This window comes from Anomaloglossus baeobatrachus, chromosome 3, assembly GCF_048569485.1.
Source record: "Anomaloglossus baeobatrachus isolate aAnoBae1 chromosome 3, aAnoBae1.hap1, whole genome shotgun sequence".
Lineage (NCBI taxonomy): Eukaryota > Metazoa > Chordata > Amphibia > Anura > Aromobatidae > Anomaloglossus > Anomaloglossus baeobatrachus.
Genome location: NC_134355.1, coordinates 135,548,279 through 135,568,847, shown reverse-complemented (window position 1 = coordinate 135,568,847; position 20,569 = coordinate 135,548,279). Strand labels below are relative to the sequence as shown.

The 20,569-nt window shown below is 47.7% G+C and overlaps 1 protein-coding gene across 1 annotated transcript in view; it reads right to left on the bottom strand.

Annotated features, from left to right (window-relative positions):
* The window catches only part of LOC142296190 (interferon-induced, double-stranded RNA-activated protein kinase-like), a 166,739-nt gene that overhangs the window by 140,574 nt on the left and 5,596 nt on the right, over positions 1-20,569 (bottom strand). Inside the window, exons 2-3 of the mRNA XM_075339493.1 lie at positions 19,096-19,226; positions 6,335-6,449 (exon numbers count right to left, since the gene is read on the bottom strand). Of these exons, the coding sequence (XP_075195608.1) occupies positions 6,335-6,449; positions 19,096-19,208 (228 nt within the window). The 5' untranslated portion in view covers positions 19,209-19,226. The remainder of the gene's footprint in view (positions 1-6,334; positions 6,450-19,095; positions 19,227-20,569) is intronic.

The following is a 20,569-nucleotide window of genomic DNA, read 5'->3' as shown; positions in this document are numbered from 1 at the left end:
TCTATTGGCAGCCGGGATAGTATTGCTCCCCACAGGCGGAGCGGGCCCCGAGTGGATGATGAAGGTTGTAATGGCCGTTGGCGCTTAAGCGCTGGGCGGCGGCGCTGGTAAGAATGAGCCAACACCATCTCTGCGGGTTCAGGGTGTAGCTTACTCACACCTTCAGCTGCCAGCCCGGTCACACTGGTCACTGCTGTGATGGGCTCCGTCCGGTCAATCCCAGATCTGGAAAGGGGTCACCACTGGTGTTTTGAGAGAGAAGGAGTGAGAGTCCTATTTCTAGGGTGTCCCCCTCCGCAGTTAGGTACCCTGGCTGAGCTCCCACTCCAAGCCCCTGGGCCCAGTAAAGTCCAAGTTTTCCAGAGATGTCTTGCCAGAACTATGTTCCTGACGGGTCTGCTCTTGATGTCAGTGTTTTGCGCCTATTTCTACCCCAGGTAGAAACCGCCCCCCAGGTGGCTGGCTTCAGTGACCGGGAAGTCCCATGACCGTTATGACCACCCCCCTGCCTACCTTGAACCAACCCACCCTATGTGAAGGCTCCTAAGGTGTATGTAGTGTGTAAATGTGGAACACCGGTGATTAACCCCCCTCCTTACCTGAGATAGATACCGCACCTTAATTGAGATGCAGTACCCACTGGCAACCAGGGTTTCTGTGGACATCTCTAAAATACATGATTCAGACAGCGCCCCTGACAGAAGATTCACTATAATGACCAGTGAGTCACTGTGGACTCTGTCTAGCTGATGATCCAGTGGTGTTCCTCTTTTTAGACATAATTTTAGACGTGCACAAAAACGCGGTTATCCACAGGTTTGTGCACCTCTGAAAAGCCAGACACCGCTAAGGAGAGATGAAATGGAGTCTGGAGTTACTCCGCCTGCCTCATTATTGAATGGTTCCATTGGAGTCTTCATCTGAATCATGTGTTTCAGATATTTAGATGTAAGTGCTCAGTGTAGAGCATCAGATTCCCATGTGAACTGATCCAAACTGTTCTGTACCCCAAAATGCCATCAATAAAAGCTTCAACTCAACCCACAAGAAAAGAAGTCCCCACTCAGGTCCGTCATCTGTTAACAGAAATATTGGGGTATCCAAGTTAATGGTAGCACAAAGGCTCTGGAAAAGCGACATGGCTCCCACCTAAAGAAATCTACTGAAACCTGTGCTCCTAAATCCAAATGCCCCCTTCCCTAACCATCCACATGTTTGACATTAATATAGTGAGGAGAGCCCACTTATTATTTTATGGGTGAGTAGTTCCAGAAGCACAAGCTGGGCACAATATCTTGGGTGCTACAATGTAACTTCTGGAAAATGTCCATAGCATAAAAATAGTCACGATATCAAAGAGGAATTCCCAGAGGGGTATAAATTCTAATAAGAGGTCACTTGAGGTGGGTTCCACTGTTTAGGCTCATCAGGGGCTCTGCAAATGGAGTCCGCAAACCATTCTAGAAAAATCTGAGCCACAAAAGTCAAATAGCGCTCCTTCTTTCTCAAGCCCTGCCATGTGGCCAAACAGGACTGTACAGTCACATGTGGGGTATCACCACGTTCAGCAGAAATTGTACAATTAAGTGTGGGACTATTTTTAGCCATTTCTCCTTGTGAAAATAAAAAATATGGGGCTAAAACAATATTGTAGTGATAAAAATGCTATTATTAGCTCTTCAACACAGAATGGTATAAAATTCTTTGACACATCTGTGGTGACAATATCATCTTTGCATCACAATATGTATTCACTGAGGGGTGCAGTTTGTAATATGTGGTAACTTATAGAGGGCTATGATGTTCTGGCACGTCAAGAACTCTGCAAATATAATATGACCATTCCAGTAAAATCTGCATTTCAATATGACGCTTCTTTGCCTCTGAGCTTTGCACTGTGCCCGATAACTGAGAAATTGCTTAACAAATTGTGGTCTATTTCCTCCTAATAAACTTTTTAAAAATTGAAACTTTTGGGCTAAAATTTTTGTGAAAAAAAAGAATAATATTTTTTTATTTCCGCAGCCTAATGTTGTACAATTCTTTGGGTTTAAAATGCTTACTACACCCCAAGACGAATTCTTCAAGATGTGTACTTTCCAAAATGGGGTCGCATTTGGATGGTTTCTGCTGTCTTGGCACTGTATGGGCTCTTCAATTGCGACATGGCGCCTGCAGTAGTCCATTCCTGCCATATCTACTCTCAAATAGCGCTCCTTCTCTTCTGAGCCCTGCCATGTGCCAAATAGTAGTTTTCCACCACATATGCGGTATCGGTTTACATTGCACAATAAATTTTAGGGTTGATTTTCTTTTTTTACCCTTCTGAAAATTAACAATTTGTGGCTAAAGCAACTTTTTTGTGAGAAAAATTGATTTATTTTTTTTTTTAATTCTCACGGATCAATGAGAAAAATTCTGTGAAGCACCTGTGGGTTCAAGGTCCTTACAACACTTCTTGACAAATATCTTGAAGGGTTTATTTTCCAAAACAGGGTCACTTGTGGGGGTTTCCGCTGTTTAATCACATCAGGGGCTCTGTGAACACGACATGACATCTGCTATGTATTCCAGCCAATTTTGCATTCCTAAAGTCAAATGGCGCTACTTCCAATCCAGGCGCTGCTCTGCACCCAAACAGTAGCTTTCAACCACATATGTGTTATCGGTCTACTCAGGAGAAATTGTACAAAAAATTGTGTGGTCTACTTTCTCCTGTTATCCTTGCAAAAATTAACAATTTGGTGTAAAAGCAACATGTTTGTGGGAAACATTTATTTTTTAATTTTCACGGCTCTAGATAAATTCCTTGAAAGGTGTCATTTCCAAAATGGGGTCACTTGTGGGAGAGCGTCACGATTTAGACATATCAGGGGCTCTACAATTGCTACATGGCGTCTATTTCATTTCGCTATTCAGTTTTCTACCTATTTTGCACTCCAATATTCGAATGGTGCTCCATTCCTTCCAAGCCCTGCTGTGTAACCAAACAGTAGTTTTCAGCCATATGAGCAGTGCCGGCATTAGGGGGAGCAGACATGTGCAATCATTCAGGGCCCCATCAACAAAGTTGGGCCCCCTGCTTCTGCTGCTCCTCAATGCAGTGTACAGAGGATGTACATCAATGTGTGTCCCAACAGCCACAGATAAGTGGACACTTTCAGAAGTAAAAACACAAACTGAGACTAAGAAAAAAAAACCAGATGGTCAATTTCAGAAAAAAAAAAATTACAAACAAATGCTAATCATTTGAACTCTGGCTATGTCAATATAGTTTACGGCCACGTCAGGGATTTGTCTGAATCTTATTTTAGGGGATTCAGGCAGAACCTCTGGACATACTGCAGAAACGCAGTGTGAACAGGGATTTATAAACTAACTTGTATGGAATAACACAGTCTGCTATACTATTCCAAACTATCCCAGTATGCTGACTAGAAACCGGCTAGGAGACACTTTTTTTCGTAAATCCTCAACTTATCCATTTTTTCAGTGTTTTTTGCAGCGCTTTTTCCCTACTCAAATGAATGGGGAACAAAATGCATGTGAAAAGGCTGCAAAAAAACACATAAAACGCGTGTAGTACCCTGCACAATGTTTTTACTGCCAACACTCTAGTTTTTGATGCAGACCAATCCACAGCAAAAACAGTGTGTGCAAACATACACCAAGGCCATCTGTGCACATTGAGTATTTGGTGAGTTTTGCTATTGCAGAATTTCTGCACGTATCATGTAAATAAGGTTACCTGCATTTTTTTCATTGCACTTTTATCGCATTTTTGATGCTGCAGTTTTTGTCACCGGGCTGTTATATTTTAAATAAAGTTGCTTTGTTTTGGAAGCTTCCTCATATTTGGCATTGGCAAAACGTTAGACATTCTTAGAAGCAGATTACATGGGTTTTTTCATGCATTTGCATTGTGGAAATACACTAAAAAAAGCATGAGCGTTTTTCCACATCTAATGCAGGTCTATGGAGACGTCATAAGGTTACCGCAGATCGCAGAATGTGGCTCACACAGTAGCGTGTGAACCGCTGTGGGCAGTGACGAAGAGTGTAGTCATGAGTTCACTGCAGTTCACTGCCTATTCCAGTTCTTACACACCGTATCTTGAGAGATGACGTCTGTCACGTGCGGTGAACTCATGATGTCACTACTCGTCACACCAGCCAGCTCTTGCGATAATTTGTGTGAGAACTGCCGCAGGTAGTGAACTGTGGTGAACTCATGACGTCACTCCTTGTCACTGCCCACAGCGGTTTATACGCTACTGTGTGAGCCACATGCTGTGAACTTATGATGTCAGTGCAGTTCCATTCCGTGGTTCTCACACATCACAGTGTGAGAGTCAGTAGTGGCTGGTGTCCGAGCCTATAGGGAACGTTCTATTCTTTATAAGCTGGGACAGTGAGTCTGAGAATTACGTGAGACCTCCATATGGGTAATAAATTGGTGAATGAGGGTATGTTTTATCTTTTTTCTTTAATAAGTCTTTTTTAGGTCTTTCATGTTCTCTTTGGAGGAACGTCATGAGACCTCCTTGTGGACTATGGCGGAACGTAAAAGGATTTTTATTTTTTAAAATAAATTGGTGAATAAGGGCTGGTGTCCGAGGGGGAGCGGGGTTATTATAAATATTTTATTTTATTTTTGTATTTTTGACCATTTTCATCTACTGGATTAGTAATGGAGGTGTCTGTCTGCTATATGGCCACCTATTATTAATACCAGGGCTTGATGCCAGCTGTCAAATCACAGCTGGCATCAACCCCATATATTACCAAGTTTGCCACAGCACCAGGGAAATGAGAAGAGCCGGGCGCAGCACCAGAATTGACCCATCTAATGGATGCGCTACTTCTCGGGTGGCTGCGGGCTGATATTTTTATCCCTGGGAAGGGACAAATAACCATGGCTTTTCCCAGCTATCTATCTAGCAATTATCTATAATTTTTCTAGCTTTACACATAAAAAAACATTGATTTAAGTATCATCCATTTTTTTTTTACGGCACGTGTCATACGTATGTCAGATGGATGTCTGTATTTGACCCCTGCTGCCAGAAAAAAAAAAAAAACAACTGACTTGTCTCTGTGAGAATCACCCAGACATGCAGTTGTTTAACATGGACACTGTCTGTGTGAATATACGGAGGTGTGAGGATCTCTATTGACTTTAATTAGTATGCATGTGAATGTGTCTTCGCTTCTTTTGAAAATGGACACTACAGGTACCAAAGACACGGATGTGTGAAAGAAGCCTCAGGTGAAGTCAGTGAACTCAATGCTGGATTACCAGATTAGGCAATGTGTGCACATAGAGTATTTGGTTGCAGACATTGCTGCCCCAAATCTGCATCTCCTGGCAAAAAAAATGCACCAAAACCGCATGCATTTTGATGCAGTTTCAGTGATTTATTTTTCCAGGAGATGAAGATTTGGTGCAGAAATGTTTGCACCCATATACTCAATCTGTACATATTGCCTAATCCGGTAATCCGGCATTGAGTTCAAAGTCGGCAGTATAACTGTAACCAATCACAGACACTGTGGGGGCAGCAGTGAATATGCATAAGAGCTAATGAGCATACCCACAAGTAGTGTAACAGCCGCTAGAGACTCGGTTAGTATAATTCTCCTGTTTTAATCTCTATTTTCCTTCCTTTTAACTTTTTTAAATTTTATTTTTATCCAGGTAACTGAACCCGAACTGTAACACGTATTTTGCCTATCGTTACTCTTCAGCTTTATACTCCTGCAATTAAGAGATCTTTATTACATCATAGTGACTTTTTTTTTTTTGTAATGTCACAAAGGTCCTTAAGGAGTCTTGTCATAAGGATATAAATGCTGGGGCCCCCATTGGGCCGAATTCATTTTCCCAGTTTGCTCTCCCTAATGCCAGTGCTGCATACCAGCTTCTCTCCTGTTCAGTTCATTTAGATTCTTGCAATTAAGAGATCTTTGGTCAGATGACTATGAAGTAACCAAAGGTCCTTAAACAATCTTAACCTCAGAATGCAAATGTTAGAGTCCCTAAGAGAGTTAGAACCAGAGAAGTTAGACTTCCCCTAATGCCAGCCTTAAAAAAAAAGGATATCCAATGAAAATAAGCCCTAGCATATCTTTTGGAGCAAAAATTAATTCAAGACCCTGTGTAATATTCGGAGAAACAACATAATTAGGCTAAAATTTTTGGAATGGGCAATAAAACAAGTTCCAATGTTTTACATTAACCATTTTTGTGTATACATTCTGCATTACTACCATGTATTCTTCATACATTCTTCACACAATGTGAATGAAGGAAAGAAAATCTCTTAAAACTCACTTGATTTTCAACAACTTGCAAAGCTTTTTTGGCTGCTTGGTTCTCTGCTGATCTCTTACTTTTGCCTTCAGCTTCTCCAATCATTTGACCATCCATAAAAACTTGACAAGTAAAACTTGAAAAGAAAAAGTAATACATTGACAAAATCTGACATTAAGGCATAACTTTAAACAGGCTGTGTAGTGATTTCCCAGCATAAGTGACAGATGGGTTTCTCTACAGCATAAGCGACAGATGGGTTTCTCTACAGCATAAGCGACAGATGGGTTTCTCTATCATACCACTGTATAGTTATGCAGAGGTATACATCACACATGGGCTCCTATAAATAAAGGCTCATTTAGAAGACCGTTCCGTTTGTCCTGGTCAGTTCCTTTTTTTTTGTGAACCTACTGACAATAACATGTTTTTCTATGTTTTGTGTAAGAACGGATGGCACATGGAAGTGCTTCCGTGTGCCATCTGTGTCCATGTGTCCATTCCGTTATTATGGAACATGTCCTATTCTGTCTTGCAAAATGCGGACTGTGACCCAATACAAGCCAATGGGTCCGCAAAATATACGGAAGCCACATGGCAGCACTTCCATGTGGCTTCCATCTATGGGTATCCCTGCAGTACTGTATATGCAATGTCCCACTGCCCTGGCCAGCCCCGCAGTGGCTCACACAGCAGTGTGTGAGCAGCTTTTGGGATGATGAGCACTGATGTCATGAGGTTACCTAATTTCATTACCTGTGGTGATGAACTCCGCTGATCTCATGTCATCAGTGCTCGTCAATGAGTTCCATGACCGCCGCAATCTCATCTCAAGTCTCGCAGGCGTCCTGAGGCTGTGAATAGCATTGACGTCGCGGGATCCCGCGATACTTCGTGAGAACGCAGCAGCCATGGAAATCAGTGATGAGCGTTGACGTCAGGAATTCAGCAGAGTTCATCATCGCAGGTAATCAATTGAGCTAACCTCATGACGTCGGCACTCATCATCCCCTGCGTTGACCTGGCCTGACCTAATGATGTTAATTCAGGTAAGTGCACTGCTCTCCCAGCCAATGGGGAACAGCCACAAATCAACTTTATCACAACAATTCCTCTCTGTTCCTGCCCTCTAAGGGGGCTGTTTCTGACCCCAGCGGGGTTCCTGTGGGACTTCATTACTTGATAGACTTGTTTGGCTGACTGCTCCCCCAGCTCCTGGGATTCCTTAGAGATCACCAAGTTCACTATCCCGTGCGCTATACATGCCACACACAGTGAGCTCCCTGACTGCTCCCACCCCATCGTAGGGCTTACTAACCATCTGTCTTCTGCAAAGAAGGGAATTTTGTTTACTTACCGTAAATTCCTTTTCTTCTAGCTCCTATTGGGAGACCCAGACAATTGGGTGTATAGCTTCTGCCTCCGGAGGCCACACAAAGTATTACACTTTAAAAAGTGTAACCCCTTCCCTCTGCCTATACACCCTCCCGTGCATCACGGGCTCCTCAGTTTTGGTGCAAAAGCAGGAAGGAGGAAACTTATAAATTGGTCTAAGGTAAATTCAATCCGAAGGATGTTCGGAGAACTGAAACCATGAACCAAAAGAACAATTCAACATGAACAACATGTGTACACAAAAGAACAACAGCCCGAAGGGAACAGGGGCGGGTGCTGGGTCTCCCAATAGGAGCTAGAAGAAAAGGAATTTACGGTAAGTAAACAAAATTCCCTTCTTCTTTGTCGCTCCATTGGGAGACCCAGACAATTGGGACGTCCAAAAGCAGTCCCTGGGTGGGTAAAAGAATACCTCGATAAAAAGAGCCGAAAAACGGCCCCCTCTTACAGGTGGGCGACCGCCGCCTGAAGGACTCGCCTACCTAGGCTGGCATCTGCCGAAGCATAGGCATGCACCTGATAGTGTTTCGTGAAAGTGTGCAGACTCGACCAGGTAGCCGCCTGACACACCTGCTGAGCCGTAGCCTGGTGCCGCAATGCCCAGGATGCACCCACGGCTCTGGTAGAATGGGCCTTCAGCCCTGAAGGAATCGGAAGCCCAGAAGAACGGTAGGCTTCAAGAATCGGTTCCTTGATCCACCGAGCCAAGGTTGACTTGGAAGCCTGCGACCCCTTACGCTGGCCAGCGACAAGGACAAAGAGCGCATCCGAACGGCGCAGGGGTGCCGTGCGAGAAATGTAGAGCCGGAGTGCTCTCACGAGATCTAACAAGTGCAAATCCTTTTCACATTGGTGAACTGGATGAGGGCAAAAGGAAGGTAAGGAGATATCCTGATTGAGATGAAAAGGGGATACCACCTTAGGGAGAAATTCCGGGACCGGACGCAGAACCACCTTATCCTGGTGAAACACCAGGAAGGGGGCTTTGCATGACAGCGCTGCTAGCTCAGACACTCTCCGAAGTGATGTGACTGCCACTAGGAAGGCCACCTTCTGCGAAAGGCGTGATAGAGAGACATCCCGCATCGGCTCGAAAGGTGGTTTCTGAAGAGCCGTTAGCACCCTGTTAAGATCCCAGGGTTCCAGCGGACGCTTGTAAGGTGGGACTATGTGGCAAACTCCCTGCAGGAACGTGCGGACCTGCGGAAGCCTGGCTAGACGCTTTTGAAAAAACACGGAAAGCGCCGATACTTGTCCCTTGAGAGAGCCGAGAGACAAACCCTTATCCATTCCGGATTGAAGGAAAGAAAGAAAAGTGGGTAAGGCAAACGGCCAGGGGGTAAAACCCCGATCAGAGCACCAGGATAAGAAGATCCTCCAAGCCCTGTGATAGATCTTGGCGGACGTTGGTTTCCTGGCTTGTCTCATAGTGGCAATGACATCTTGAGATAACCCTGAGGACGCTAGGAGCCAGGACTCAATGGCCACACAGTCAGGTTGAGGGCCGCAGAATTCAGATGGAAAAATGGCCCTTGAGACAGCAAGTCTGGTCGGTCTGGGAGTGCCCACGGTTGACCCACCGTGAGGTGCCACAGATCCGGGTACCACGACCTCCTCGGCCAGTCTGGAGCGACGAGGATGGCGCGGCGGCAGTCGGACCTGATCTTGCGCAACACTCTGGGCAGCAGTGCCAGAGGAGGCACGTCCGGGTGAAGAGACCATTCCCCTGCGTCCATGCCCTGGCGACTGAGAAAGTCTGCTTCCCAGTTTTCTACGCCCGGGATGTGAACTGCGGAGATGGTGGAGGCTGTGGCTTCCGCCCACAGCAGAATCCGCCGAACTTCTTGGAAGGCCTGACGACTGCGTGTGCCGCCCTGGTGGTTGATGTACGCGACTGCCGTGGCGTTGTCCGACTGTATGCGGATCTGTCTGCCCTCCAGCCACCGATGGAACGCCTTTAGGGCTAGATACACTGCCCTTATCTCCAGAACATTGATCTGAAGGGAGGACTCTGTCGGAGTCCAGGTTCCCTGAGCCCTGTGGTGGAGGAAGACCGCTCCCCACCCTGACAGACTCGCGTCCGTCGTGACCACAGCCCAGGATGGGGGCAGGAATGATTTTCCCTTCGACAAGGAAGTGGGAAGAAGCCACCACTGAAGAGAGGTTTTGGCTGCCAGTGAAAGAGAGACGTTCCTGTCTAGGGACGTCGACCTCCTGTCCCATTTGCGGAGAATGTCCCATTGAAGTGGACGCAGATGAAACTGCGCAAAGGGAACTGCCTCCATTGCTGCCACCATCTTCCCTAGGAAGTGCATGAGGCGCCTCAAGGGGTGTGACTGGGTCCGAAGGAGAGAGTGCACCCCTGTCTGCAGCGAACGCTGTTTGTCCAGCGGAAGCTTCACTATCGCTGAGAGAGTATGAAACTCCATCCCGAGGTAAGTCAGTGATTGGGTCGGTGTCAATTTTGACTTTGGGAAATTGATGATCCGCCCGAACCTCTGGAGAGTCTCCAGAGCAATGGTCAGGCTGTGTTGACATGCCACCCGGGAGGGTGCCTTGACTAGGAGATCGTCTAAGTAAGGGATCACCGAGTGGCCCTGAGAGTGTAGGACCGCCACCACGGATGCCATGATCTTGGTGAAGACCCGTGGGGCTGTCGCCAGGCCGAAAGGCAGTGCCACAAACTGAGGGTGTTCGTCCCCGATGGCGAAACGCAGGATGCGTTGATGCTCTGGTGCAATCGGCACATGGAGATAAGCATCCCTGATGTCGATTGAGGCTAGGAAGTCTCCTTGGGACATCGAGGCGATGACAGAACGGAGAGATTCCATCCGGAACCGTCTGGTTCTCACGTGTCTGTTGAGCAGTTTGAGGTCCAGAACGGGGCGGAATGATCCGTCCTTTTTTGGCACCACGAACAAGTTGGAGTAAAAACCGCGACCACGTTCTTGAATGGGAACGGGAATCACAACTCCTTCTGCCTTCAGAGTTTCACCGCCTGAAAAAGTGCATCGGCTCGCTCGGGGGGCGGAGATGTTCTGAAGAAACGAGTCGGAGGACGAGAGCTGAGCTCTATCCTGTAACCGTGCGACAGAATGTCTCTCACCCATCGGTCTTGGACATGTGGCCACCAGGCGTCGCAAAAGCGGGAGAGCCTGCCACCGACCGAGGATGCGGTCTGGGGAGGCCGAAAGTCATGAGGAGGCCGCCTTGGAGGCGGTTCCTCCGGCGGTCTTTGGAGGACGTGACTTAGACCGCCATGCAGAAGAGTTCCTCTGGCCCTTCTCTGACCTGTTGGACGTGGAGGATTGGGACCTGGCTGAGGGCCGAAAGGACCGAAACCTCGATTGAATTTTTCGTTGCTGAGGTTTGTTTGGTCTGGCCTGGGGTAAGGACGAGTCCTTACCCTTGGATTGTTTAATAATTTCATCCAATTGCTCGCCAAACAAACGGTCGCCAGAAAATGGCAAACCGGTTAAGAACTTCTTGGAAGCAGAGTCTGCCTTCCATTCGCGTAGCCACATGGCCCTGCGGACTGCCACCGAATTGGCGGACGCTACCGCTGTACGGCTCGCTGAGTCCAGGACGGCGTTCATGGCGTAGGACGAAAAAGCCGATGCCTGAGAAGTCAAAGACACAACTTGCGGAGCAGAGCTACGTGTGACTGCATTAATCTCAGACAGACAAGCTGAGATAGCTTGGAGTGCCCACACGGCTGCAAAGGCCGGAGCAAAAGACGCGCCTATGGCTTCATAGATGGATTTCATCAGGAGCTCTATTTGCCTGTCAGTGGCATCCTTGAGCGATGAACCATCTGCCACTGATACTACGGATCTAGCCGCCAGTCTAGAGACTGGAGGATCCACCTTGGGACACTGAGCCCAACCCTTAACTACGTCAGGGGGGAAGGGGTAACGTGTGTCATTAAGGCGCTTAGTAAAGCGCTTGTCCGGAAATGCTCTGTGCTTCTGGACAGCATCTCTGAAGTTAGAGTGATCGAAAACGCACTCCGTGTACGTTTGGGAAACCTAAACTGGTGTTTCTCCTGCTGTGAAGCCGACTCCTCTATAGGTGGAGTTGGGGGAGAAAGATCTAGCACCTGGTTGATGGACGCTATAAGGTCATTTACTATGGCGTCCCCTTCAGGTGTATCAAGATTGAGAGCAACGTCAGGATCAGAGCCCTGAGCTGCGACCTCCGCCTCATCCTCCAGAGAGTCCTCATGCTGCGACCCCGAACAGCGTGATGAAGCCGGGGAAGGTTCCCAGCAAGCCCGCTTAGCCGGTCTGGGACTGCGGTCCATGTCGGAGTCCTCCCCGTGGGACCTAGGTGTCACCCCAGGAGCACTCTGCTGCACCGACCGAGAGGGGCCTGGGGGCGATGAACTCACAGTGCCCGGGGCCTGTGTGACCGATCTGGACTGCAAGGCTTCTAATATCTTAGCAGACCATCTGTCCATAGACTGAGCCATGGATTGTGAAAGCGACTCAGAGAGTTTCTCAGCCAAAACTGCAAACTCTGTCCCTGCCACCTGGACAGTGGAAGCCGGCGGTTCTACCTGAGCCGAGGGTCCCACCAGTGCCCGAGGCTCCGGCTGAGTGAGTGCCACAGGGGCCGAGCATTGCACACAGTGAGGGTAGGTGGAACCTGCAGGTAACATAGCCGCACAAGAGGTACAGGTTGCAAAATAAGCCTGTGCCTTGGCACCCTTGCTCTTTGCGGACGACATGCTGTAGTCTCCTCTGAGAGTGATCACTGAGGGTATATAGCCAAAAGCAAAACAATGCGGCCAAACAGAGAAAATGTATACAAATATATATATATATATATATATATATATATATATATATATATACACTTCGGCACCCAAGGGGGGCCAGCACCGGGTAACCGGTGTGGCTTACAGACCGCCCAAAGCGGTTGTGTGTCCACCAGATTCCCTGCCTGGGCCTCCCAGAGCTGTAGAGCTCGTTCTGAAATCCTCCACCGGCAGAAGTGATTGTAAATATGGCTGCCAGAGTTCTCAGGGGAGGAGGGAGCCGTGGGCGTGACTAATAAAGTGCGGGAATCTGGTGCCCCACAGTGCTCAGTGAGGGGGGAGGAGAACACTAAGTATGCTCCAGCCCTCACTGCCGACGTCCAGTCGACCATCCCGCCCTTACCCCTGACTGGCAGGCCCGGGGGCGGGAGTTATGGTACTAGGCCGCAGAAGCCGGGGACTAAATTTAATAACGCGGCCGGCAAACAGGCGCGGTCAGCGCGGTAGTCCCGGTCGTCACAAAAAAACAGCAGCCGCTGCAGCGTCTGTAACACAGGCGCTCCATGCACCGTCCCCAAGGGGACACAGAGTACCTTATAGATGCAGGGCCTGTCCCTGATGATACTCAGTCTCCTTTCCGTCAGATTCCCCCAGGGGTTGCGGAGGGAGCCCCGGTCCCAGTGAATGGTGACCGGTTAGGATCCCACTTCTCCCAGAGCCTCTAAGGGATGGGGAAGGAAAAACGGCATGTGGCTCCAGCCTTTGTACCCGCAATGGGTACCTCAACCTTAACAGCACCGCCGACTTAGTGGGGTGAGAAGGGAGCATGCCGGGGGCCCTGTTAGGGCCCTCTTTTCTTCCATCCGATACAATCAGCAGCTGCTGCTGACTAAAATGGGAGCTTGAGTGAATGTGTGCCTCCTTCAACACAAAGCATAAAACTGAGGAGCCCGTGATGCACGGGAGGGTGTATAGGCAGAGGGGAGGGGTTACACTTTTTAAAGTGTAATACTTTGTGTGGCCTCCGGAGGCAGAAGCTATACACCCAATTGTCTGGGTCTCCCAATGGAGCGACAAAGAAAAGGGGAATAGTGGGATAGCTTCTTCAGGATCAGGGCACAGCCGCCATTGCCGTCGTCCGGAATCTGCCCCAGTGGGGCTCACACTTGGACCTTCGGACCGCAACAGGAGGGACCCTGCGGGTCAGAGTAGAATCTGCTCTTTGGGGCTATATCTTCTTTCTTCTACTGTGAGAGTCTCCTACTCACTTCCTAGTTGCTTGCCTTTTTATCTACCTCTCCCCTCCCTGAGGTTAACCCCTTCCTAACCAGGAGTCCAGGGGAGCAGTATTTTAGGTCACACTGCCACCTAGTGGCCACACCATACACAATGAGAATCTTAATTAACAACAATACATCAGGAACATGGATAAACCTATTCTACAGGGGGTGGCTGAACCTGGTACCCCATACAGAATTATACGGCCACAGCTGCCTTTATTAATTACAATTAAGAACATACTCAAACTGATAACCATTATAACCGTAACCTTGCTCTCAGGAGATTATGGATGGCCTGAACCACTGAACAGCACCAGAAACCAACCCCAGTCGCACCACTCCGACTCGGGGCTGATAAATGTCACAGTGCTGTCCCTTCCAAATTTTAACCTGTTCCCCTGGAACCGTCCCAGAACTTAACCATAACCAAGTATGAAGGGTCAGCATAACTCTGATGTGAGCCCTTACTCCATTAACCAAGGCTATCCCTGGCCTCCTCACCTCAGCTGCCATGACATAAATGCAACATAGCAATCAAGACCACCACCTAACTGCCATCAATGAAGTATACTTTTCAAACACAATTTTATTATTTTTTTATACAAAAAATTATTTTTAACCACATTAAATAAAACGGGTGGGTGGGTCGCACACTGATCACTGGTCCTGGATCCACAAGACAGGATGTAGCAAAGGCTCTTCTTCTCCTTATAAAGGTACTTCGTCTCCCTTCTCCATACCCCATCCTACAAACTTCCCTCTAATCCCATATCCGACCCTAACCACGTGACCATTCAAATCCCTATAACTCCCCCCATATCCTGCTGAGCAAACAAGCCAAATTCCCTGTTAACCCCTTTCCTGCTCAAACTCCCTATTAATCCCATATGTGCCTGGCCTTACAAAACCCTGTCATGTCCATCCTTCCACTATGGCTACACCCCTGCACCAACTCTTCTCTTTTCCACTATGGGTGTAGCTAAAGAAGGTGCAGAAGTTGCATCTCTGTAGTTCCCTGTCCTGGACTCTGGAACTTGTTACCTTTCCTGCCTGATATCATCTTTTGATAGTCTACCCTCCCCCGCCCAAAACTTGTGTTGCACCTCATTGCAGGTGCATGTGTGCCGACCCCACGTCAGCAGCCGGGCTGCTCTGATCCGGATCCGCGGTGGCTGGAGGGGCGTCCGGACCTGGGGGTCGTGCGGCCACTCAAACAAAAGGGGGGTATCTAGTTGAACCTCGCTTAACGAGTAACCCAGTTAATGAGAATTTCGCTTAACAAGCAAAGCATTCTGTAAATTTGTAACTCAGTTTACAAGAAAGCTTTGCTGTACGAGCAAAATACTCACTACACACACTTCCGGTTCCATACATCCACCGCGCTCTGACCCCCACTTGCAGTCCACACAAACACACATAAGCACACACAAACAAACACACACGCACACACATACAGTATTCTGCTCACCTTACCTTCCGTTCCACCGCCGGCCTCATGGTTCTTGTAGTTCCCGGGTACATCGCGACGTCCTCGCAGCGAACTACAAGACCCTGGAGGCCGTCGATGGAACGGAAGGTAAGGTGAGCATAATATGTGTACCTTCAGTTCCATTGCAGGCCTCCTGGGTCCTGTAGTTCGCCGCTCCACTCCAGGCTGTGCATCGGCAACCATAGCAACCAAGCAGGAACTTCGTGTCACCGCTACTCAAAGGCAGCGCGCTGGCCAATCAGAGGCAAGCGTCTCCTGCCTTTGACGTCAGCACTCTGGCAGCGGAAGTTCCTCCCTCATCGTTATGGTAACCCGATACACAGCCCGTACCTGAGAACAGCAAGTCCCAGGAGACCGGCGATGGAACGGAAGGTAAGGTGAACATAATATGTGCGTTTGCGTGCGTGCGTGCTTGTGTGTTTGTGTGTGTTTATGTGAGTTTGTGTGTGTTTGTACGTGTTTGTGTATGTTTGTGCATGTGTGGAATGATACAATAGAGTGCCGTTGGGGGTGAAAGGGTCAATCACGTACTCACTCAGTCCTCAAAGCTGACACCGACAACTTGGTAAACCTAAGTTCTGGACACAGCTGCCGCCGAGGTGAGCTAGTTTTGGGTCCCGTTCTCACTGGTGTTGCCTGATGATCCGTGACCTTTTCCTTGGCACTGCATTCTCTTACTATTTGGCTCCTATAGTATAAAACTAGTCAGGTCCCACTGCTCAGTGTGGCTAACTGTGGGAGCTTGCTCTCAGTCTCAGGGTTCAAGCTTGGGATTTCTGGACCATTTTTGTGGAAAGTCCTATCCCCCTCGTTACGCTAGTACCTCGATTTTGGAGCGGGTAGAGAGCGGATCTTGAAGGCTCCATTCTCGTTGGGTGAATTGTCAGGTTGCCTGAAGCTACTCCCTGACCTTGGGTCCACGTACCCCGTCGTGCCCTGGTCCCAGCCCGGTGATGGTACAAGGCCGCCGGCTGTCCTCCTCGACAGTTCCGTGCCCCTTGTCATGATCCCCTGCGACCAGGGGTCCAGCTCCTACCAGGCCCAGACCACTGTATGCCACCTAGTTACTTCCAAGGAGCCCGGCTCCTAACCTCCTCTCTCCTTCACTTCCTATGCTTCACTGACCTACTCCTGACACTCCTGACCACCCCTTACCAACCCCCAAAGTGGACGACCCTATTCCACTCAGGCCGTCCACAGGTGTGTCTGGTGGGTGTGGTGCAAAGTGTTCCTAGGATTTTGATTGGCTAGTATTGGCAACACCATAAGTTGGGGACCCGTAACCAAGGAGGAGGTGGATATTGCACAGAAGGGCAGATTGCACAATACCCTGTGACGACCTGATAGGCCAGAGCGTCACACATGGGTTTCCTATACGATGCAATGTTCACCCTTATGCCATGTGCCCACGGGGAAAGTGTTCTGCGGATATATCCGCAGGACATTCCGCAGGAGCTCCCAGAAATCCGCAGAACAACTTTGTCTGAGATGTGCTGCGTTTTTGGTGCGGAGGTCCTGCGGTTATGATGCGGACATTCTGCATTGAAGATACAGTACCATGGCTTGGGCACTGCATCCTTAACCCCTTCACGACCATGGACGGATCTTTCCGTCATGGATCGTGTCCCGGTAAGCCCCGCCCCCTGCCGCGGGCAGGCGGCGTGGATCGGCACACATATCAGCTGTTTTCAACAGCTGACATGTGTGCCTACATGTTCCGAGTGGAATCGCATTCCACCCGGAACATTAACCCCTTAGATCTCGCTGCCAAAGTCTGGCAGCGAGATCTACATGCGCGCGGCCATCTTTTTTACTTACCGCCGCCCCCTCCGGACGTCACGTGAGTGATCACGTGACGTTCGGTGGTTGCCATCGTAGCACAGGGTCATGTGATGACGCCTGGTGCTACGAAGTTTCACTTTCATTCTTCCTCGGCATGGAGCAGAGGAAGAAAGAAAGTGACTGAATCTGCTGATTACAGCGGTATAGCTGTGATCAGCAGATAGCGATCAGCAATCGGATTGCTGATCGCTATAGCCCCCTAGGGGGACTAGTAAAATAAAATAAAAAAAGTAAAAAAAAGTTTTAAAAAATTAAAAAAAAAACAAAAAACCTAAAAGTTCAAATCACCCCCCTTTCCCCCCATTGAAAATTAAAGGGTTAAAAAATAAATAAATATACACATATTTGGTATCGCCGCGTTCAGAAATGCCCGATCTATCAAAATATAAAATCAATTAATCTGATTGGTAAACGGCGTAGTGGCAAAAAAATTCCAAACGCCAAAATTACGTTTTTTTGGTCGCCGCAAGTTTTACGCAAAATGCAATAACAGGCGATCAAAACGTAGCATCTGCGCAAAAATGCTACCATTAGAAACATCAGCTCGAGACGCAAAAAATAAGCCCTCACTGAGCCATAGATCCCGAAAAATAAGAACGCTACGTGTTTCGGAAAATGGCGCAAAACGTGCGCCACTTTTATTGGACAAACTTGTGAATTTTTTTTAACCCCTTAGATACAAGTAAACCTATACATGTTTGGTGTCTACAAACTCGCACCGACCTCAGGTATCATACCCACACATCAGTTTTACCATATAGTGAACACCGTGAATAAAACATCCCAAAAACTATTGTGCCATCACACTTTTTTTGCAATTTTTCCACACTTGGAATTTTTTTGCTGCTTTCCAGTACACCATATGGTAAAACTTATGATTTCATTTAAAAGTACAACTTGTCCCGCAAAAAACAAGCCCTCATATGGCAAGATTGACGGAAAAATAAAAAAGTTACGGCTCTCGGAAGAAGGGGAGCAAAAAACAAAAACGCAAAAACGGAAAGTGCCCCGGGGCTGAAGGGGTTAATGCAGAACAAGTTGCTGGAGTGATCGGTGAGTTCATACTTACCTGTATTGCACAGCAACTTGGTTTCCGGCTGGCTCCTGGACAAGCTCCAGCTGTCAGATGACCGGAGCTCGGGCGGTCACATGACCGCAGCTCGTGTAGTCCCCGCCCACCTCTTGCAGCCCGCTTCTGGCTCTGTTTTGCTCTTCAACACCAAAGGAAGTCCCAGTGTCTTCAATCAAGTAAGTATAGAGATCTGCGCGGAACAATCCGCGGGAATAATTGATATGCAGTTACGTGCGGGTGTGGGACATCCTTCAGCATTTTCCGCAGCCACAAAAAACTCAGCATTGATACAGCACTCCCCAAATCCCATAGGATAACATGGGGAGTGTCTGTACTTGCGTAAACCTGCGGATTTGTCTGGAAAATTGCGAAAATCCGCAGGTATTTTCTCCTGTGGGCACAAGGCCTTAACATTAAAACCACTGTCAGGTGTCAGTTGTCTCACTATATAAGTATATATTACGCAGTAAGTGAACAGCCATTGCAGAAAGTTGATATGTTGGAAGCAGGAAAAATGGGCAAGCATAAGAACCCATACAAATTTGATAAGGGCTAAATTGTGATAGTTGACTGGGTCAGACTATCACCAAAAGGTTAGGTCTTATGGCTGTTTTCGATATACGGTGGTTAGTACCATGCAAAAGTAGTACAAGAAAGAACAAAACCAACAACAAGGCCATGTGCACCCAAGGCTCAGCGACGTACATAAAGAGCCAAGATTAGCCTGGTCTTACCTTCCAATAGTGCTACCAAAGCACAAATTGCTTATATATTGGCTATAGAAGAAAGACGTCAGAACACATTGCCTTGCCAGCTTGTGCATTATGGTCTGCAAGGCCAATACTAAGCAGGTGGTTATATATGTGAACCCAGTATGTACACCCTTGTCTACCACTGATTTTCCCTCAAATGATAACACTTGTAACTGAATTCTTGCAAACTTACACAGGATCATGTGGTGGTCCAGATACTCCAAGAATCTCAAACTTAGGTTGTGGCTTTTTATTTTTTGCACAGAACTCCAATAGCAATCCTTTGTAGTTTTCCTCCATTGCCATAGTGGAAGTATGAGAAGGCTGTAAAAAGAAACAACTTGACAATCAGCATAAAATTTGACAAGAGCAGTGTAATGGGGTGTGAGGGGATAGCAGACGCCCGGGGCTCATAGACTTGCCCTCAGAGTAGGAACCCTAGCTGCCCCTAATTTCAGAGATACTTCTAATGGGGAAGATGTCTGGGCCGCCTTCCTTGCCTTGCTCCTGGCAAGGCTGGGGCCACACGGGCCCTGTTCTTAAACTGTCACTCACCCACCCCAGGGGAGGACCGGGACAGGAGTGGTTTAACCCCCAGATTTAGACAATCAGGGAAACCAAAAAATATCACACAGCTAGCACACACAGAGATATAAGACAATATATGATAAGGTGGAAATAAAGAGCAGGGAGGAAATAACCAAATCACAAGAACATTTCCACAGCACACCAAGCAGCATGTAATAAATCACCAGCAACTGGAACATAACAACACACAGACCAGGTAACCAAAAGCTATAGTCGGCATGGTTAGACAGGCTCCACATCTTAAAAAGGCAGGGAGTAAACGGATGGAATACCTTACTGCTTGTACAAACAATCGGTTGGAAAAGTTTCAACAAATATGGACACCATGGTATCTTTTTATGGACAGTCGCAACTAGTTGTCAGAGCAAAGGATACGCATGCTTCAATGATTCACACAGATGCCTCACGCAGTTCAAATATTGATTGTCCTTTCCTGCCTTCTCTGTACCATTCTCTCCCTATGTCTACCCCGGATCTGACTATGCTATATATCTATGCAATTTTCTTGGATGTTTACTTAAAAATTCGGTTAATAAATAAACAGTTTATAAAAAAAAAGCAGGGAGTAATGTGATAGGACTCCCACAACATGTGATCAAAGAGGTAACCAGCAGGCTAGCAGAAATAAGGCTGCTTTCACACCTCCAATTTTAGCAGAGCCCGCTAATCCGGCTCTAAAACCTATGCAACGGATGCGGCGACAAAACCGCATCCTTGGCATAAGTTTTTAACATGCGGCCCGTCCGCTTTTTGCCGCTTGCGGCAGGCTACTGAGCATGCGGAGTGGAAAAAAAACACATGCGGCGGCCGGATGCGTTTTTTTTTTGCCGGACAAAAAACGTGCCAGGCAACTTTCCATCCGGCCGCCGCATCGGCTAAATCTGCCGCATGCGGCAAAAACCGGACGGAACGCAAGCCCATGCGGCACAATACGGCACTAATGGAAGTCTATGCAAAAAAAAAACGCAACCGGCGGCAAAAAAAAAACGGTTGCGTTTATTCTGCAAAGCACCGGATTGTGTCGCACAGGAAAAACCGGATGTGTGAAAGCAGCCTTACTAATTACTAATGTGCACATA